Source organism: Ipomoea nil, unplaced genomic scaffold, assembly GCF_001879475.1.
Source record: "Ipomoea nil cultivar Tokyo-kokei standard unplaced genomic scaffold, Asagao_1.1 scaffold1407, whole genome shotgun sequence".
Classification (NCBI taxonomy): Eukaryota; Viridiplantae; Streptophyta; class Magnoliopsida; order Solanales; family Convolvulaceae; genus Ipomoea; species Ipomoea nil.
The window spans coordinates 1,370,846-1,391,301 of NW_017617835.1; the positions used below are offsets into that span (position 1 = coordinate 1,370,846).

General features: G+C 35.1%; 2 protein-coding genes across 2 annotated transcripts; one reads left to right on the top strand and one right to left on the bottom strand.

Annotated features, from left to right (window-relative positions):
- Positions 1-6,855: 6,855 nt before the first annotated feature.
- On the bottom strand, positions 6,856-8,640 carry LOC109186220 (zinc finger BED domain-containing protein RICESLEEPER 2-like). The gene is made up of 2 exons (XM_019336148.1): positions 8,560-8,640; positions 6,856-8,463 (listed from the first exon to the last, which is right to left on the bottom strand). The coding sequence occupies exons 1-2, from the start codon at positions 8,638-8,640 to the stop codon at positions 6,856-6,858; spliced, it is 1,689 nt and encodes a 562-aa protein (XP_019191693.1).
- Positions 8,641-11,662: 3,022 nt separating this feature from the next.
- Positions 11,663-15,194, top strand: LOC109186542 (protein arginine N-methyltransferase PRMT10). The gene is made up of 8 exons (XM_019336564.1): positions 11,663-12,002; positions 12,697-12,889; positions 12,985-13,090; positions 13,251-13,440; positions 14,073-14,258; positions 14,363-14,446; positions 14,578-14,780; positions 14,953-15,194. Exons 1-7 carry the CDS (start codon positions 11,796-11,798, stop codon positions 14,752-14,754), a joined length of 1,143 nt encoding a protein of 380 aa, XP_019192109.1. The 5' UTR covers positions 11,663-11,795; the 3' UTR covers positions 14,755-14,780; positions 14,953-15,194.
- Positions 15,195-20,456: the final 5,262 nt, after the last annotated feature.

The window sequence follows — 20,456 nt, forward strand, 5'->3', positions numbered from 1 at the left end:
ATGTTCGTTTGTCGTTACATTATCAGCACGGCTCACCATTGATTGACTTGTACCGACGTAGGCTTTGTTTGAAGGAGCTTATTTTAAGTTATAAACTTTGTTTGGTAATGTTTTTAAAATAAGTTCGTAGCTTAAATAAGAATTTATTTTGAAACGTTATTTTAGGTAGCATTTCAAAATAAGTTAGTACCTTTTTAAGTTTTTTTTTTTATCTTTGTCTTTATTATTTTAAAGAAATGACATCATTTTTTTTTTTGAAAGTAAATGACATCATTTATTTTTTCTAATTTTCATCTTTGTACTGACGGAATCTCTCGAGAACTGCTTGCCTCGCCAGATACATGCGTTTCTGCTTGCCCATATCGCCTAGCATAACATAACAAACTTGCATTGAAGATCATCTTTGAGGCATATGGCACTTATTGGTCACTCCGGATAAATTGTCGGCCAAATTTTACCGGAAAATTTTAACAGTTAAAACAATAAGGATATTTTAGTCATTTCACATCTTTTCTTTCTTCTCCGGCGAATTCTTTTTTTTCTTTCCAGCGAATTTTGGCCACTCTAGTCGCATGCGAACCGATCGCGCAGAATATTAGCTTGGCGTTGGTCAAATTGAACTACTGCTGGCCTATCTCCATCTCCGTCTACGAGGATACTACCAAGATCTCGCCATCGGTTCAGCAGGCCCTCAATAACACCGACATCACCCTCAACCATGTCCATGTAGGTATATATCCCTGTGTTTGTAGTGGTTCTGGAAGGGTTTGAAGCGGGAAAAATGGCGTCGTAGAGAGTGCACCTAAGCAATGGTGTACGAGTCGGTGGTTGTGGTCCAATGCAAGGCTGCTGCAAAGCAACTGAGGCTGTTTGGCGTGAACATTGTTGGCGTTGAGCCTCGGGGTGTTGACGCGAGTCTGGGCGACCCGGATCGCGACGATGGTGTTCTCCGCTGGCAAAAAAAAATCGCCGGAGAAGAAGGAAGAGATGTGAAATGACTAAAATACCCTTATTATTTTAACTGTTAAAATTTGCTAGCGAATTTTGACCGGCAATTTGACCGGAGTGACCAAAATTGATAACAATTGCATAGTTAAGGTACCAAATTGACACTTTTGAAAGTCAGGTGCTAAAATTAACAAAGCCCCTATAGTCATATGACCAAAATTGAAATTTTCTCAAAGATTATACAATGCTAGAAGAAATACACACACACACACACACACACACACACACACACACACACACACACACACACATATATATATATATATATAGAGAGAGAGTTAATACCCAAAATTGTCCTCGAGTATAGTGGTTTTTCTCAATTTCGTCCTAAACGACTTTGGTGACCTAATATCGTCCCGGACTTTTGTGTTTCGCGCAATTTTGTCCCAGACTTTTGTGCTTTTGCTCAATTTAGTCCATCATTTGTTATTCTGTACATTTGGTGTTAAATAAATAGACAATTAAGTGATTGTAATATTGGCATCTCTTTACTCATAAACATGTGAACTGCGAAATCCCTTTTTTTTTTTTTACGAATTACTCCCAGAATTACTCCTAAAATTGCGAATATAAAATTTGATTTGCAAGTCCGGGAGTAATTTTGGGTGTAATTCGTACAAGAAAGAGGAATTTCGCACTTCACAAGTTGAAAGTAAAGAAAGATCAATATTGACATTATTGAATTGTCCCTTTATTTAACACCAATTTGACGGAATAACAAATGGAGGACGAAATTGAGCGAAACACAAAAGTCTGGGACGATATTAGGTCACCAAAGTCGTTTAGGACGAAATTGAGAAAAATCACTATAGTCGAGGACGATTTTGGGTATTAACTATATATATATATATATATATATATATATATATATATATATGTGGTGTTTAAAGACTTATTTAGTAATCTAGTGTGATGACATCTCGATTATCAATTCAAATGGGTTGTCATAGTTTCGATCTCCATTGGTGGGACTTATATTCTTTGGTTGAAAAATATAAAATGTTTGAGAAAGTATAGAACATATATTACATTGTAAAGAATTATGAGTATTTCAAACCAAAAGAAAAAAAGACTTACTTAGTACATTTTCCCTTTTTATTATATGTTTCTCATTTTCACAATTTTCTCAATTTTTTATTATAAATTAAAAATAATAATATTAAAATATAAAACATATTCATCACTATCATTTTATACTAGTAATTGTCCAGTGCGATGCACGAACTATTATTAATTTAACAAATTTACCAATTAAATTTTTGACATCCTTTGAATTAGTAAAGTAAGTAATGGTTGTGGAAACATAAATACGTACTTGAGTTCTTGAACTCAGAATTAGTTTGATTAAAAATATAAGTATAACTATACAATGTAATATTTAATATTTTTAAAAGTTTAATTATGCTATTATTATGTTGATTTTAAAGTTTATTGTTACTTGTATTATTATTTGAATTTGATTTTTTTAAAGGAATCTGAATTTGAAATAACTACTTTAATTATATAAGTAATAAGTAATGTATTTAAATAAAACTTGTAAATAAAATAACATGCGATATTTTTCAAAAATTTATTCATTTGAAAAAGATTATTTATGTAAGGACTATATTTATTTTATATCTAATTTCTCCTATTTATATATGTGGAGTCAAATTAATTATAATTGAGGTTTAAATGAATATATATAAATTTCAATACAATAAAATTTTTTCCATACTTCATTATGCTTTAATATATATATAGAGATAGAGATAGAGATAGATATATAACTATAATAATAAAATATAATTTATAAAATATAAATACACATAATAACTTCAAAAAAATATGTATAAATATATCCACCCACACAATTAATGCATTCATACTTGCTAATCTTGCCCCTGAACCTCTTAACATTACACCAGTGAATCCCCAATCCTTTGCTTGCTGTGCAGTGACAGTACCAATATCCACTAATCGTTGTTTCCAGATACGGTTGTCGGTTGACATCTCTTCTAATTCGTCGATACGAGAAGCAAATTGTTGTGTGAAGGAATCAATATCTCTACATAAGCCAAGAGGAAGATCACACTTTGAAGAGAAAATTTTGTGGCTAGATTCTGCTTTATTATATATATATATATATATATATATATATATATATATATATATAAAGATAAAGATTATTATTTTTCAAATGAGAAAATTAAAGTTATTTAAAAGTGATTATTTTTCTTCATTTTAACCTACAAATAATGCTAGTGATAAGTGACAGTAATATACATTTTATTCAAAATACTCAAGATTTAGAGTGTTACTTTTCAAGTTTTAATTCAGACAATTAAGAGTAATATTCATGGAGGACAAGTAAAATAATATACTTTCACTATGTATTTGGTCTGGTTAACGAGACTTGACTGTAGTTATTTTTATTTCAAAATTTCATAATGGTAACTTGATAAGTTTAGTATTAGTATATAAAATTAATATAATTAAAATATACATTAAAAGTAATAGGAATAAGGGTCAAATAAATCACTGAACTGCACACGAGAATGCAATTAGGCCACTGAACTTAAAAAACCTACAATTGGGTCCTTAAACTAACCAAATTCATTCAATTTGTCCATTTTTCAGGTTTCTCAAGTTGCTAACAAATTACCCCTCCACTTATGATGCATATGTGGCATTTTTTAAAAAATAATTTATTTTCAAATTCATTTTTTAATGTTTAATAAATAAAAATAATAATAATTTGTTTTTTAAAAAAAATAAAATAATTTGTTAATCGTACATGGGTTTTGGATTTTATTTTCAAAAAAAGAAACAAATTATTTTAGTTTTAATTTATTAAACATAAAAAAACTAATTTAAAAATAAATTATTTTAGTTTTTATTTATTAAACATTAAAAAAAACTAATTTAAAAATAAATTATTATTTTTTAAATGCCACATATGCATCCTAGGTGGAGGGATAACTTGTTAGAAACTTGAGAAACTTGAAAAATAGACAAATTGAATGAATTTGGTTAGTTTAGGGACCCAATTGTAGGTTTTTTAGGTTCAGTGGCCTAATTGCATTCTCGTGTGCAGTTCAGTGGTCTATTTGACCCTTATTCCAAAGTAATATGTCAATAACCTTGTGATCAAGTGGCATGAAGTGACTCTCTAAAATGAGAAGTCATGGGCTCAAGCCCCAATTGGGACAATATTCAATATTAATAGGTAAAATAATGAGAGTATTTTAGTCATTTTTTTTTTTCTTTCTTCTCCCCTGGAATAAGAAAGAAAAGAGATTAGAATGGCCAAAATTAATAAAACTTAAATAACTAAGCACTAAATTAACAATTTTAATAATGGTGAATTGAAATTAACAAAACTCTAATAATTAAAATTGCAATTTACTGTATTTGAAATATTAGGCTAAAGTATCATCCCGCACCATGAACCATTCATGATTATTCATGCCGCACCTTGATCTTTAATAAGTGATATTTTGAGTCATAAATCATTAATTTTTGTTCGTCTAGCATTTTTTACAGGTTTCTCACAAGTTACCGGTAATAATAGGCTGACATGGATTTTTTAATTTTAAAAAAAATTAACTCTTAAAAGAACCATAACCAGTGATGCTGTGATCTGCGTTCCATTGGAGTCCCTAATAATAATGCCATAACCAGTTATCTTAAGAATTAACCAAGCTGCGTTCTTTGTCACGGCCAGAGGGAATCAATTTCTCATATTTTCATGCATTGCACTTTCACTAAGGATTGCTGGAGTAGACTGGGAGATATTCAGAGTCTGGACAATGCTAATCCCCAGGAATTGTTGCATCTCAATATGTCATCTTTAGATTAGGCCTGTGCAGTCGGACGGATCGGACGGATCGAATTGCGGAATGAGACTCTCGGTCGGATTTCGGATTTCCATTTTGACCACCCTAACCGTTTATTTTTGTTGACTAATCCGATCGGTTATTTTTATTTTCGGATTGGTTCGGATCGGTCGGATATCCGTGTTGTAATTCGGATTTATCAGAATGAAAAAAACTTAAAATCAAATATTCTATTCATGGATTTAAATGGAACACCTAAGTGGCTAAGTACCTAACTAATGAACTACTTAAGTACTAAAAGCCACTAACTAGTAATTACTAACTACTTAACAGCAAAAATAAGTAAATAACATAAGTAAACTTATACAAATTAGCTTACATATAATCAGCAGATTAGCTTACAAGTTACAAGTTACAAAATTAAAACTTGTAATGAGAATTTTAATTGTTCATAGCAAGCAGGCATGTTCCAACAGCATCACTGCATCAGTCTCCAACTCTCCAATCAGCACATCAGCATTCAGCTTTCATGTTTCAGGCATTGAGCAAAAGAAAGTCAGATATCCAAAACTCCAAAAGCAATATATGAATATATGATTAATATAATATAGAGTACTCTATGTCTATTCTTCTTCCTGATAAGTGAACACATAAAAACACAATAAGTTCAAAACATTTGTAGTTAGTTAGAATTGACACAAATAACACAATCACACAAACTGGAACTGTAAAAGACTAAAAGAATGCTCAGATAGAGCTTTTTTTTCCATATCAAGTTAGGATTGGGGGCACACTACTCAATGAGTATGGCATAAACACCACACTTCAAAGGCAACATACCAAACCCAATTCTATATATTCAGAGAACATGGTGGAAACATCATCATAGCACAATAATGAACATTTATACAGGCATTCAGCTTTCATGTTTCAGGCATTGAGCAAAAGAAAGCCAGATATCCAAAACTCCAAAAGCAATATATGAATATATGATTAATATAATATAGAGTACTCTATGTCTATTCTTCTTCCTGATAAGTGAACACATAAAAACACAATAAGTTCAAAACATTTGTAGTTAGTTAGAATTGACACAAATAACACAATCACACAAACTGAAACTGTAAAAGACTAAAAGAATGCTCAGATAGAGCTTTTTTTTCCATATCAAGTTAGGATTGGGGGCACACTACTCAATGAGTATGACATAAACACCACACTTCAAAGGCAACATACCAAACCCAATTCTATATATTCAGAGAACATGGTGGAAGCATCATCATAGCACAATAATGAACATTTATACAAGTATAACTTATAAGTATAGTGAGTCAGAAGTCAGAAGTCACATTTAGACATTTAGTCAGTACTTATACTGATACCTGAGCTCAATGGCAGCAACATTTAAAATGTTACCTAGCCATGAGCACTTTCCAGTTTCCAGTTCCAACTTCCCAGCCTCACGAGGGACATTGATTTGAATCATTGATACACATACATGATACACTGATACAGAGGCAATGAGGCATAAATTTATCATGAAATCAAATAAGTAAATAAGTAATCACAAATCAAATAAGTAAATAAGTAAACATACAACAATTGTAGGCATTCCAGTTCCAGTGCTGGATGTGCAGCACAACTCTGCAGTACAAAAACAAAATGGAAATTAAAACTTAAACAATTAAACAGATCATTGCTGGAAGTTAGAAGTATATACCTTTCTCAATCCTTTCAACATCTTCAATATTTTCTTCAATTGAGATTGGTTGGTTGCTTAACCTTAGCCAATCCTGTGCACACACCAATGCCTCAACAATTCTAGGAGTTAGGGAACTCCTAAAGGCATCAAGTACCCTTCCACTTGTACTGAATGCTGATTCAGAAGCAACAGTTGATATTGGAACAACTAGAATATCCCTTGCCATTTTAGATAAGACAGGGAACCTTCAGATTGTTGTTTCCACCATCTTAGAAGGTCAAATGAATCATCCTCATCCACAATAACCTCAGAGAGATACACTTCCAACTAAGTTTTTTTCCTAGACAAATCCCCACTCACCAATTTTTGCTTCTTAATCTGAGATTTCAGTAATGATTGAGGTCTCCCAACAGAAACTGAATCAGATATTGTTATTGAGGGAGAAAATTTTTCAGATTGTTCAACACACTGGACAGGGAAGCATGCAACATAATCTTCAAACAACTCCTTAAGGCCAACAATCACCTTATCAAACATTGTTTTACCCTTGTCCTCACCATATAACTGGTTAAACTGAATGGGCATATACTCAATTTTGTCCCTAGGGTCTAAGATATTTGCATAGAATATCAAAAAGTTCATTTTTTCAGGCTCACCCCAATACTTATCAAATTTTGCCCTCATATTTTTACCCATTAGTTTAACACTATCTTCTGTAGCTTCCTCCATATTTTTCAACAAGCAAGACAAATCAGAAATCTCAGAGAAGAAGGTATTAGAAGTCACATACAATGATCCAGAAATCCTAACAGTCATTTCATAAAAAGATTTTAGAATCATAACCAAAGATTGAATTGATTCCCAATCTAAGAAATCAGGTACACTTCCACCCAAATCAGATTTAAATGAACTGTCATGATCATCATAGGCTTCAAATACCTTCTGAAACAGTAATGCAGTATTAAGCATCATATATGTGGAATTCCACCTTGTAGGGACATCTAGACACAGAGAATTCTTAGCTTCCACCCCAATTAGATCAGCTAGTGATTTAAACTTCTGCAACCTAGCAGGTGAGCTCCTCACATACCTAACAGCATCCCTGACTTTCTTAACAGAACTGTCACATTCTTTCAACCCATCCTGTACCACCAAGTTAAGAATGTGAGCAATGCACCTCATGTGCAAATACTTACACCTAACAGCAGTACAACCCCAAGAGCCCAACTTCTTCTTCAAGAATCCTAGGGCAGTATCATTGCTGGAAGCATTATCTACTGTCACACTAAACACTGATTTTAGACCCCAGTCCAAAAGGCAACTCTCTAAAGCCTTTGCAATACTTTCCCCCTTGTGGGAATATATAGGAACAAATGAAATAATCTTCTTTTGCAGCTTCCACTCACTATCAATGAAATGTGCAGTTATGCACATGTAGTTTATTCTCTGGACCGAGGTCCAAGTATCAGTTGTGATACTTACTCTCTGACTGCTAGTCCTAAAAAACTTCTTCAAGTTGACCCTCTCATCAGAAAATATCTTGAAAATGTCCCTACTGATAGTCCATCTTGAAGGGATTTTAAACCTAGGACAGCAAACTAAAACAAACTTTCTAAAACCCTGTCCCTCAACAATCCTAAAAGGAAGTTCATCTAAAATAATCATCTCAGCTAAGGCTCTCCTTATCAAGTCTTGATCAAACACCCAAGTACCCAACACCCCTTCAGTTCCTTCACTACTTTGAGTTCCAGCAGAAGAAGGTGCAGGTTGGAATGTGAGTAGGGACTGCCTTGTCTCCTTAGAGTGAGGATTTTTAAGGCAGTTTACCACATGAAGTCTGAGAGAAGAAGTCCCATGTTTCTTGCTCTCACAGCAATACACTTTTGCACAATATATACATTTTCCTTTGATGACAATGCCCTCACTGTCTTTGATCTTTTCAAAGTGATCCCAACATGGAGCCCTGGATTCAACCTCTTTCCTTTTCTTTGGAACAGGTGGAGGCAAAGGCTGCTGAGACTAAGGAGTAACAGTCTCTACAGCAGGTGCTTCCAACTCAGGTTGTGTTCCAGATACACCAGTAACAGTCTCTACACCACTAACACTTTCCATCTAAAAAGGGGAAAGTATCAGTGACACAGAATGGGAAATCACTCATTCAAAATCATCAACAGAGAATGGCCTTTGTCACATACACACATGTATCAATTAAAGTGTTAAACAGGCAGAATTCAGTGAATTGAACATTTCATCATGTATGCAGAATTGCACATAAATGATTTAAGGGTCACATATCCATAAACTTACAATTTCACATTTTCACAGTTACAACTTACAACTAAGTAACTAACAACTTACAAATTACAATGAAATCCATAATCAGGCATTCAAGCTAAGTAGGTGTATGCTACTTTATATGCTCATCATTTATATGGATTTCAGTCACACACTCCCACATTTATATGGATTTCAGTCACACATGAGTACAAGACAGTGGACACACTCCCACATTTATATATGGCTTCCACACAAATACCATCATGCTTAACATTTATATGGATTTCAGTATTTAACACACAGTGGCAACTGGCAAGGGGCTAGGGTAGTATGGCTTCCACCACAGATTAGGTTACAAATTAGAAACCCTAATCAAACAATTCACAAATTCATACTCAAAGAACTACTGACATGCAATCCGGAACTTCTCAACGGATTTACAAGTATCATAGTCCAGTGAGTCCACGGATTAGGTTACAAATTAGAAACCCTAATCAAACTCACAAATTCACACTCAAAGAACTACTGACATGCAATCCGGAACTTCTCAACGGATTTACAAGTATCATAGTCCAGTGAGTCCACATATTTACGTTACAAATTAGAAACCCTAATCACACAATTCACAAATTCAAACTCAAAGGACTAGTGACATGCAATCCGGAACTTCTCAACGGATTTACAAGTATCACAGTCCACATAATCATAAAAATTAGAAACCCTAATCAAGAAGACAAATACACAATAATCTATAACGGAAATGTAAATAGGGTTTAGTAATTACTTCGTTTCTCAGATTTAATCCCTCGAGAACAAAGGGCTTCGAATCCACTATTCCACCGTTCCACAGTTCCACCAGACTCCGGTGACCGGACTAGGGTCTAGGGCTTCCACCGTTCCACCACTCCGCCAGTCGCTACTCCGAGTCTCCGAATAGGGCTTCCACCAGAGTCCAGACTAACAAACAGAGACTAAGACTCTCAGAGTCTTAGAGAGTAAGACACTAAGAGTCTAAGACTCAAAGTCTCAAAGACCAGAGCGAAAGAGAGAACGAGAGTCGAGAGATGAGAGATGAGAGATTGAGAGAAGTCTAGAAGAGTCAAGAGTGAACTGAGAGCTCGGCTGCGCTCAATGAAATGAGTGATATATATACATACACCAAACGACATCGTATTATATAGCGGAAAAAAATCCTAGGGTTTAGTCGGGTAATCGGACGGGTTCGGGTGGCGTTTAATGCCTCCCACCCGAACCCCTTACATCCGTCTAATAGCGTAGCCTCGGTTCGGGTTGGGTGTTCGGATACGGTTCGCGGCACGGATGCACCCGTCGGGTTTCGGGTCGGTCGGGTGTGTCGAAATTTTCGGGTTTTGCACACCCCTACTTTAGATTGTTATGCAGCCTGCCTTTTTATTTTGGTGGTTTCGGGTATTTGGAAGCAAGAAAAGAAACAACGGGATCTGGAATGCTAAAAAACAAACCAATTGTTCATCTTGGAGGAGACAAAAAGTTTTTTTGCAGCATGGAAAGCTTGCCAATCCAATAGCAAATCTGTAGACACCTCTCCCCCTCATACGAAGTGGACTTCAGTACTTCACCACCTGGAGGCTGGCTTAAATTGAACTGTGATGCTGCGCTTGATCAAGGCCATGGTTGCAGTAGGCGCTGGGCGCTAGTCGGGCGTCCGGGCAGCGCCTAGCGCCTAAGCGGCCTAGTCGGCGCCTAGGCGGAATCTAGGCGGCGCTAGGCGGTCGCGAAAAAAACAGTAGCAGACTTGCAATTTGACAATTTTAATGATGTTGTTTTCAACATTCAATCAAATAACACATCCAAATAAATGACATAATGACAAATTCATAAGTCATCACATCAAAAGAATATTAAAAAAAAAAAAAAACTCAAATGAAATACCCAAATACTTCAATCATCCAAAGAGTGAAAGTATCAAACTAGTCTACGAGTGTATATATGTCATATTATATGTATATGTCATATAAATGGAAAAAATTAGCAAGGTCGGGTTAACTCGACTAACTCGACAGAAATTGACGAGTTAACTTGGCGTAATCAGACGAGTTAGGCGCTAGGCGGCTGAATTAGGTGCTAGGCGGGCGCCTAGGCGGCCAGTCTCCTAGGCAGGAGCCTAGGGCGGAAATCGCCACGGTCTATGGGCGCCTAGTGCCTAGGCGCCAATTACTCGGTGCCTAGGCGGGATTTTTACAACCCTGATCAAGGCTCTAAAAGAACTGGTTATGACATTATTATTAAGGACTCCAATGGAACTTTTGTGGCGGCAAAGTCTGGGGCAACTGAAGGAATTATGCAAGTCAAGATTGCTGAAGCCATTGCAGTCTACGAAGCGGTGAAGTGGGCGGTGGTGGTCTGGAAATTGTTGTTAGAACCATAGAGATTTTAGGCTTGAATCTGGGTTGAAGATGGCGAAGTGAATACAAGTACAAGAAAGAAAACCAAAGCAAGAAACTGGTTTCATGCACCATTTCTTGAAACTCTTGCAATGGAGGCTTTCACGGTGGGTTAAAACAGAGAAAAGAACATAGACGCAGAGCCTCGCAAAGCTCGTCAACTTCGCAAACGTGGCATTAAATTTCATATATTTTATTTTTAATAAAGCTGACGTGGACTCCAAATCAGCAAGTAATCCGCGACACGTCATCTGGTAACTTGGAAAATCTATTAAAAGTTTTAGACGAATTTTTTTTTTTATAGTTTATGGCTTGAAATATCACTTATTAAAGATCAGGGTGGGTGTGGCATGAATAATCATGAATGGTTCATGGTGCGGGATGACACTTTAGCCGAAATATTATAAATACGGAAAGAAAAGCAAGGAGGTGAAGGAGGAGTATACGGAGTAGCAAGCAATATCCCCTGCGGCTTTCCACACCAGATTGCGACTCATTCGCTGCCCTAAAACATCAAACACTCTCTTCTTCTCCCTGTCTCTCTGCGTTGTGCTTTGGTTAGCTGACATGGGGAGCTCATCGAATGGCATCCAGCCCGCCGCCATCAGCCGCGGCGACGGCGCCGCCGCTGCGGTGGACAAGGACGTCGATTTCGCCAACTATTTCTGCACTTACGCCTTTCTCTACCATCAGAAGGACATGCTCACCGACCGCGTTCGCATGGACTCTTATTACAACGCCGTTTTCCAGAACAAGCATCACTTTGCCGGAAAGGTTCGAGCTTTTACCCCCTTCCCCTCCCCCTCTTTGTATTAATGTATGCATCGCAATGTATTTAACGTTTTGATTCATATGCGTTGTTTGTAATTTCTAACGTTTCTGTGTTTTGATAAGTGTTGGATAGTTTGAAGAAGTTCTTAATTCTCTAGTGTGGTTGGAGTTCAAGGCTGCTTTGAATTTTTATCAGCATGCATAAATTTGATTATAATTTATTGGGTTAATGAGCTTAACACACGTGTTGTTTCGTGGGTGCTAAATGTGAAGAAAAAAAGAGTTCATGAAGAGGAATTATAAAAGATTATATTTTTATAAGGTGTGTGTTGTGTTGGGGGTGGGGGGTGAGAGCTTGGTGTTGAAGATTGTTCTTACTATTCAGTGCCTCTGTGGGTTCTCAAGATTTTGATAGAGAGAAATACATGTATTGCATATTAGATTCTTTGTTAGATATGGAAGAGTGGCTAATTTACTACTATCCTAAATTTTGTCCCATATCTTCTTGTAAGTGAGATGAAAAACTTTCTCACAGACAAAGTTCTATACTATCCTATTTCCTAGGAGCTTGCAAATAAAGCAGCAATCTTGAGAAAGAGAATGGTTGTACTCTAATTATATAATTCATGCATTGACAATTATGGTTTTTTCTTTTTGTAAGTAATTTGACTAAGTTGGTTGGTTATCCCTACAATAGGCTGTATTGGATGTAGGAACTGGGAGTGGTATTCTAGCAATATGGTCAGCGCAAGCTGGTGCAAGAAAAGTGTATGCAGTGGAAGCCACCAAAATGGCAGATCATGCCCGTGAACTAGTTAAGGCGAATAACCTTGAGGGAGTTGTTGAAGTTATTGAGGCTTCTATTGAAGATGTTAATCTGCCAGAGAAAGGTGAGAGCTTTTCATACATATATGTAATAAATGCATGAATACTCTTTTGGTTATTTCTTCTTTGATACTTATTTAACAAATGCATTGGTTGGCAGTTGATGTGATTATTTCGGAATGGATGGGATACTTTCTTCTTCGAGAGTCAATGTTTGATTCTGTAATTTGTGCCCGTGACCGCTGGCTGAAGCCAAACGGAGTTATGTAGGTGTCTTTGCACATTTATTCGCACAACTTTTTTAGCGGCTGTTTCTTTCAGCCTTTACCAAACTTTGTGATATTAGCTTCATCATTTTACTAATCTTGTTTCAAGCACAATGCCTGTGATTCATGTCTTTTCTATCTTGGTAAAATGGTTTTACAGGTACCCAAGCCATGCTAGGATGTGGGTAGCACCTATCCGGTCTGCAGTAGGGGAGCAAAAGAAGATTGATTATGATGTAGCCATGGATGATTGGCATCAATTTGTGAATGATACTAAAACTCATTATGGTGTTGATATGAATGTTTTAACAAAACCTTATCTGGAAGAACAGAAAAAATACTATTTACAGGTTGGTATTCATTATTATATTGTTTAATTGAAAGATTAAGAAGTGACCAATAGCCGTCAACTAGTACATGAACTGCACATGTACTGTAGACTTATTACCCCTATGTAAATGTTGCTTGCAATAGTGAGAAAATACTTCTCATGAAAAACAAACATTTTCTCTTCGGTTAGTTTTGCATAATGAGAGTTGATTATTTGTTAAAGATGAGATCACAAATGTATTATCTCAGAGGTGAGGGAAAATAGGATCATTTTCATGAATAACCAAAAGTTGCATTTAGTTTTATGCAATCAGAGACACTATTTGCTAAAGATCGGCTTACATATATATATATATATATATATATATATATATATATATATATATATATATATATATATATATATATATATATATATATATATATATATATATTCTTGCATAATTCCACACGAGTGAGTGAACCATTTCTTTAGTTCTTTCTGCTAAAGCGGCCTAACAGTAGTTGCAGTATTGCCTTACTGTAAAACTGTCCTGTTTGCTTTGTACTTGAACATGACTGACTTTCTGCTCAAGATTCCTATTCCCTATTGCTCATTCTAGTCTCTTTTACTCTGTTGCGAATACTAAAATCATGCTAATGATTTCTATAGACGTCACTTTGGAGCAACCTTCATCCAAATCAAGTGATAGGATATCCTGCTATCATAAAGGAAATTGATTGCTTGACTTCAACTGTTAATGACTTACTCAATGTCCGTGCAAGTGTTTCATCATTGATTACTGCTGAACTCGCAAGGGTTTGTGGGTTTGGTGGATGGTTCGATGTCCACTTCAAAGTGAGTTGACTTCTGCTCTCTCTGGGTTTTTACACGTTACTGGTATTGCACATATCTGTGAACCAATTTCGTTTATTCAAACTTTGTTTGGTTCATTTTGCTAGGGACGTGAAGACAATCCAGTTAAACTGGAGGTTGAGTTGACAACAGCTCCTAGTGTAGAGTTTGGTACACATTGGGGCCAGCAGGTTCGTAAACATCAGTATCTGTCATCTCAAGTTGCTACAATTTGAAGTTTGTTTAGTTTATTTCTTTGCAAAAGAATCGCAATGTGATTACTATCAATTAAGGTTGTTACTGTCCTTTGTGTAATTGTCAGGTGTTTCTATTGCATCCTCCCAAGCGTGTTGGCAAAGGCGATGATGTTAGAATCAACTTTGACATGATCCGCTCTAAACAAAACCACCGATTGCTGGAAGTCGAGTTTGATTGTGAGATTAGACACTCTTCTGGGGATCCAAACCCCTCGTTTAGAAAAAAGTTTTTCATAGAATGAGAAGAACAAAGCTACTAGCATTCAAGGTATGAACTTTTGCACCTTACAATTGAAAATGCAATAGTAAGTCAAAGTGTCTTATTCCATGCATTTCTTATGTAGAACCAATCATTTTTTACCCGCTGTCACTCCTGTTTTTTTTTTGGCTTGCATTAGCATCCTAGTATAGTTTTTGATTTCTCCTTTTATTTATTCCAGTCCCAACAGGTGGAAGAGCTCACAACTTTCTGGTCATCAATGGGTTACTGCATCTTTTGCTTAAGTTTATGCAGTGATTTTTCTGCTTATGACAGAATGGAAATGAGTTCTCTTCATACCTTGAAGGTGTTGTATTCTTAAGTAGAGTGAGAGCGAGAAGAATATTGTGTAATGTGGGATAAAAAATTTATTTTATTGTCTTCTGTTAAATTTTGGGTTACTTCGATTTTTTGTTTCTTTAATCTAGTGTTTCATTTTCTTCTATTTTTTGTTTTGTTTTGTTTGTTTGTTTTTTTTTTGTTTGTTTGTTTGTTTTTTCTTTTTTTTTTTTTTCTTTTTTTTTTTTTTAATTTAGAAAATATGTTTACTAGCTTATATCAATATATAGTGAGTTTAATGGATGGAATTCTCATTTAAGACTTGCATTCAACGGGATTGTGGAAGTTTGATTCTCGCCACGATGGTTTTTGGGTTTGTGTTGAGCTTATTGTGTGCAATTTGATAATTTTGAATTTAGATTGATGTAATTTACATTCTTATTGGTCTAGGGATGAGTTCTTGAGGTTCAAAATATAATTCGGTGAGACGAGAATATTTGGATTATTATATATATATATATATATATATATATATATATATATATTAATCATTATACCAAGACCATAGTTCACCTTGTAAGATAGTAAGACCATTAATAGTTCATTTTTAATATATTGAATGTTTGTTTTTTGCGTACTTGGTTCAGGGATGCGTTCTTGAGGTTCAAAATATAATTTGGTGAGTCGGAATATTTGGATTATCAAATACGGAGTATATATTAATCATTATACCATGAATCATAGTCCACCTTGTAAGGTAGTAAGGTGGACCACTAACGGTTCATTTTTAATATATATTGAATGTGCATTTTTAATACATTGAATGCTCGTTGTTTGTGTATTAAGAGTTATTTATTTAGTATATTTAGTATACTACTAAATATCATGGTTGCAAAACTCGGCTGCCTAGGCGTTAGGCGGCACCCATCTTTGCCGTTTTGGCCTATACTCGACCAAAACTCGGCCAATATTGAACCTTTTGTACAAAAAAAAAAAGCTAATAATAAATATTTATCCATAGTCTATCCTTATACCATGGACAAGGGTTCACATTGCAATGTGGATCTTGATACATGTGTATGTGTTTGATGTTGAGTTTTTGTGTCTTGTTATGAAATTCTGTACCTTAATAGTATGAATTTTGTACATGAAACAAATTAGTAATTGTATATTATGTTTTGAATTTGAGTCTTGTGTTTTGAAATTCTGTGCATATGAACACAAATTATGTAATTAAATCATATTTGAAAATAAGTAAATATATAACATGCGTATGTGTCTCGTGTTGTATTTTTTGTGTCGTGTTATGAAATTTTGTATTTTACAAATATAAATTTTGTATTTCGTCATTTGGATTCAATTTCCATAATGATACGTGGATCATGGTCCATACAAATGGCCTATACATATAGTTTGGGCCTTTATTGGAATTGGGCTTGACTTATTTGCATTTAGTTAAATAAAAGCCCAGTATGTTAGCCTACTAAGCAAATTATGCTGTGGAACAGCTAGCTTGCTTTCACTTGGTATCGGATCTTTCCTAAATGAAGAATTTGCCTCTCGACGGGAACTCCTAGTCTCATAAAATGAAAATATGTATGTCCGAATCGATCTCAACGGATCCCTCGTTACTGCCCAGAGGAGAAGAATAGGTAGGGATGAAAGGATTGGAACCCGTGAAATTTTTTACCCAAAACAAAGGCGCTACCAAGCTGCGCTACATCCCTTTCAATTGGTCTACGAACCGTGTTCACCTTGCAAGGTAGACACAGTTCCAAAACTGTTTCTAATTGTGAATATAGAATTCAAAAATTATGAACATACAGTTCTATAATTATGAACATAGAGTTTTGTAATTGTGAATATGAAGTACAAAAATTATGAACATAAAGTTTTATAATTATGAACATATAGTTCAGTAATTATGAACATAGAATTCTGTAATTGTGAATATAGAGTTAAATAATTGTGAATATGAAGTTCAAAAATTATGAACATAGAGTTTTATGATTATGAACATAGAGTTAAGTAATTATAAACATAGAATGTAAGGTGGATACGGTTCCACGACATAACAATTGGCCTTAAATCAAGTTACTATATAATGAATGTACTGCATGTAATACTATATTATGACTAATCAACATATTCTCATACAACAATTAATAATTACTCCGTACTAAAGTTTAATTTAATTGTTTATGTCAACTATCGTGTAGTGTGATAGCATCCCGATTACCTTTGGATGGGTATAGGTTCGAACTCCGGTGTTGGGGGCTTAGATTCTTTGGGCTGAACAGATACTATCTTGTAAAGAATCATGAGTATTTCAATTTTTTTTAATTGTTTATAGTTTATTATAATATTTCTAATCTACTCAAAATTATCTTGAAAGGGCTCAATCTTGCATTAATCACCTTTCTTAAAAGCTTGTATATGTCATGTATGTGGTACCATTGTCACAATTAATTGTTGAAAATGTGACAATAGGTTTACTACATATTATAGAGAATGGAAAACTAGATAAATGAGAAATTTTAAAAAATAAATAAAAATTAAAGAATTGAAACAAACGCAACCTAACTTCATTCATCAACAACCACTTTTGTGCTTATAATTGATAAGTTATATTAGTTGTCGAGTCAGAAATGGGATTACATTGGATTAGGAGGGTGATAGGGGGTTTGGTCCTCCATCTTATATTGAGGAAGAGAGGGATTGATGGAGAGATTGAGGAAAGAAACCTAGAAATGAGTTGGACATTAATGTGGTTCCACCAAATCCTCAGCCATTGTCTTTGCCACTCCCATGTGACTATGCCTCCTCTTCCACAACAAGAGAGCAGCTGTATATGAATCTAGGTTGGGCTTCTTATGGTTTCATGATTCATACAGATCATGTCTCATTTCTTCCAAAAATATCTTCTTTTATCTTATTAATAACACCCCCTTTAACCAGCTTGACTGGCGTGAGTGGTCGTGCACTCTTGTCCCTTAAGAGAGGTCGGGAGTCTAGTCTGAAAAATCCAATCTGGCCAGCACTATACCCTTTAATTGGACCCGCCCGGTGCGAACGGGGATTAGTTTGGATATGATTCGAGCTTAAAGGTGCCTTCTACAGTTAGAGCCTGCTCAGGACAGTTCATAAAATTTATTTTTGTAAGAGTGGTTATAATTTTTATAAGTTACTATGCAATAACTTTTTCATTTTTCAAATTGTGTTTTGTTTTCTGGTGGTCTGGTGGGAAGGCCAGCCAATGATTTATGTAGGTTAATTATAATCTTGGCTTATTAAAATGATTGCATTTCATCAGAATTGAGGACACATAAGCCAAGCTATCCCCTTTTCACTCTTCTAAATTCTATCAAGGAGAATATATGTTTAGGACATATATACTATTAGCTTTGAAGATGACATAGTAATATGAATTTGGTTTGTGCTATACTGCTATTCAAAGAAATCATTAGAGAGATCGAATTTGTATCGTTAAACATTTTCACTGAGAAACCAAATTCAGCATTATGTCATCGAGAACATGTGACTGATTGTTAGCAAATAAAAGAAAATAAAGTTACACATTTTACTACTAGCTGTATTTTTTAGTGGAGTGATAAGCGCTTAATCTGACATTTAATTCTTATCAGTCCACTTAAACATTGGTTGGTAGACATAATATCAATTGAAAAGGAATGAAACTGGGACTGTCCATTCTCAAGTAAGGTATTGATTTAGCATTAAATTTGCACATTTTGGTCCCCAATCCCACACACACCCACCCACACCTTGGCATGTGACTTGCTTGCCTTGTAGGAATGCCATAAGCCCATCTTTTTTCCAATCTTAGCAATAAAAACCAACTAGAATTTGGCACATCATTTTCCCCTCATTGGTTATGGGTGATGGAATTGCAATGCCATTGTGGCTCTCTCTCCCCCCCCCCCCTATCCCACCCCCTTCTTGGTACATTGCATTTTTTTCAGCCCTCTCTTGCTAGCTGTTGATAGTTAGCAAGAACCTAGCTAGCATTGTCACATGATAAAAATCCAAGGTATACTCTACCAAATTGTAATTTTGTTTTGAACACAAAAAGAGTCAAATTACTTTTGCCATCATTGGAACACAAATAATACACCCATCATGGAAGCATGAGAAGTTGTCAACATTCTTGGGATGTTGAGGTCTCATCAACCCTTACCCTCCCCACCCACTTCATTTTATTACAAGAAATCATAGTTTCATGATCATAATTATATGAGAAAAAAAAATGTCATTTTGAATTTTCAGTTACACCCTATAATTAAATTCAGTCCTTCAGTACTCATACGAGTGTATAAATGAGATGATGGGAGAGTCTCTCCCAGCTTAACAAGAGGGCTCAAACTCATGATTTGAGTCAGAGTAATGCAATTACCTTAAATCTACATGATCAGTTTCAGTGTGTGGTTCTAGTTGACTAGTCGAGAAAACTTGTAGTCAAACAAAAAACCCAACCCTTCAATTATTATTGTATAAAGTTTAAATAGTAGGCGCTTATATTTATATGAGACTGACGTTCCGATATGATGTTCCAAAATTTATTTGACAGATTTTGAGTATAATTCCAACCTAGTGATGTACATAGAAATATGCAATTTCTCTTCTACTACCATCAATCTCTTAAAAAGGCATAGGCAAAAAGTATGTGAGAAAAGAAATGAATAATTATTAGTTTCCCATCTGGCAAGAAATGAAGATTGAAGACAAACAAATTATTGATGCTGATCCTATTAATGATTAAGAAATTGGTAAATGGGCAGGTAAGATACAGAAAGATCATCCAAGTATGAACAGTGAGATATGGGAATATATATATAAATATAAATAATGAAGTGATAGATAATAAGGGCATGAATTGAAGAAAATGAAAGAGAGGATAGGAGTGTATGTATGTATATATATGTGTAGTCTTAGGTATAATACATACAGATGCATAATGGCAACTGCCCTTTGGTCTATGGGAGCCCAGACAAGGAAGTAGCATTAAATCAAGGGCAGACAGGAGCCAGCTCAGTCACAAGTCACAAATCAAGAAGGGGAGACAATTAAGATTTAATTAAGGTTTAAGGTAGATCTTTATTAAGCATGGGGATCTTAATTAGGTTAAAGTAAGGGGGTGGGTGAGCTGGCCAGTGGTTTGGGATGTGAAAAATCCAGAGTATGTTGCAGAAGAATTGAAGCTAAGGGGTATAGTATAGTATGGCTAAGTACCATACATACATACATACATACCTCTGTGTGTTGTCTTGTTCTTCTTGTCTAATTTCCACTCTCTCATCTTTTTGATTCTCTCTCTCACCAAGGTTCAATCAGATGCTCCAAAAGTTGTGAAAAGTAGTGTTTTTGCTTAGCTTCTTAAATTAATTATTT

Coding starts and splice junctions, on each gene's coding strand:
- LOC109186542 (XM_019336564.1), top strand. CDS start 11,796: ATGGGGAGCTCATCGAATGGCATCCAGCCCGCCGCCATCAGCCGCGGC. Junction 13,441..14,072: donor AGAAAAAATACTATTTACAG/GTTGGTATTCAT, acceptor TGATTTCTATAG/ACGTCACTTTGGAGCAACCT. Junction 14,447..14,577: donor GTACACATTGGGGCCAGCAG/GTTCGTAAACAT, acceptor TGTAATTGTCAG/GTGTTTCTATTGCATCCTCC.
- LOC109186220 (XM_019336148.1), bottom strand. CDS start 8,640: ATGGAAAGTGTTAGTGGTGTAGAGACTGTTACTGGTGTATCTGGAACA. Junction 8,464..8,559: donor AAGCACCTGCTGTAGAGACT/GTTACTCCTTAG, acceptor CACTTTGAAAAG/ATCAAAGACAGTGAGGGCAT.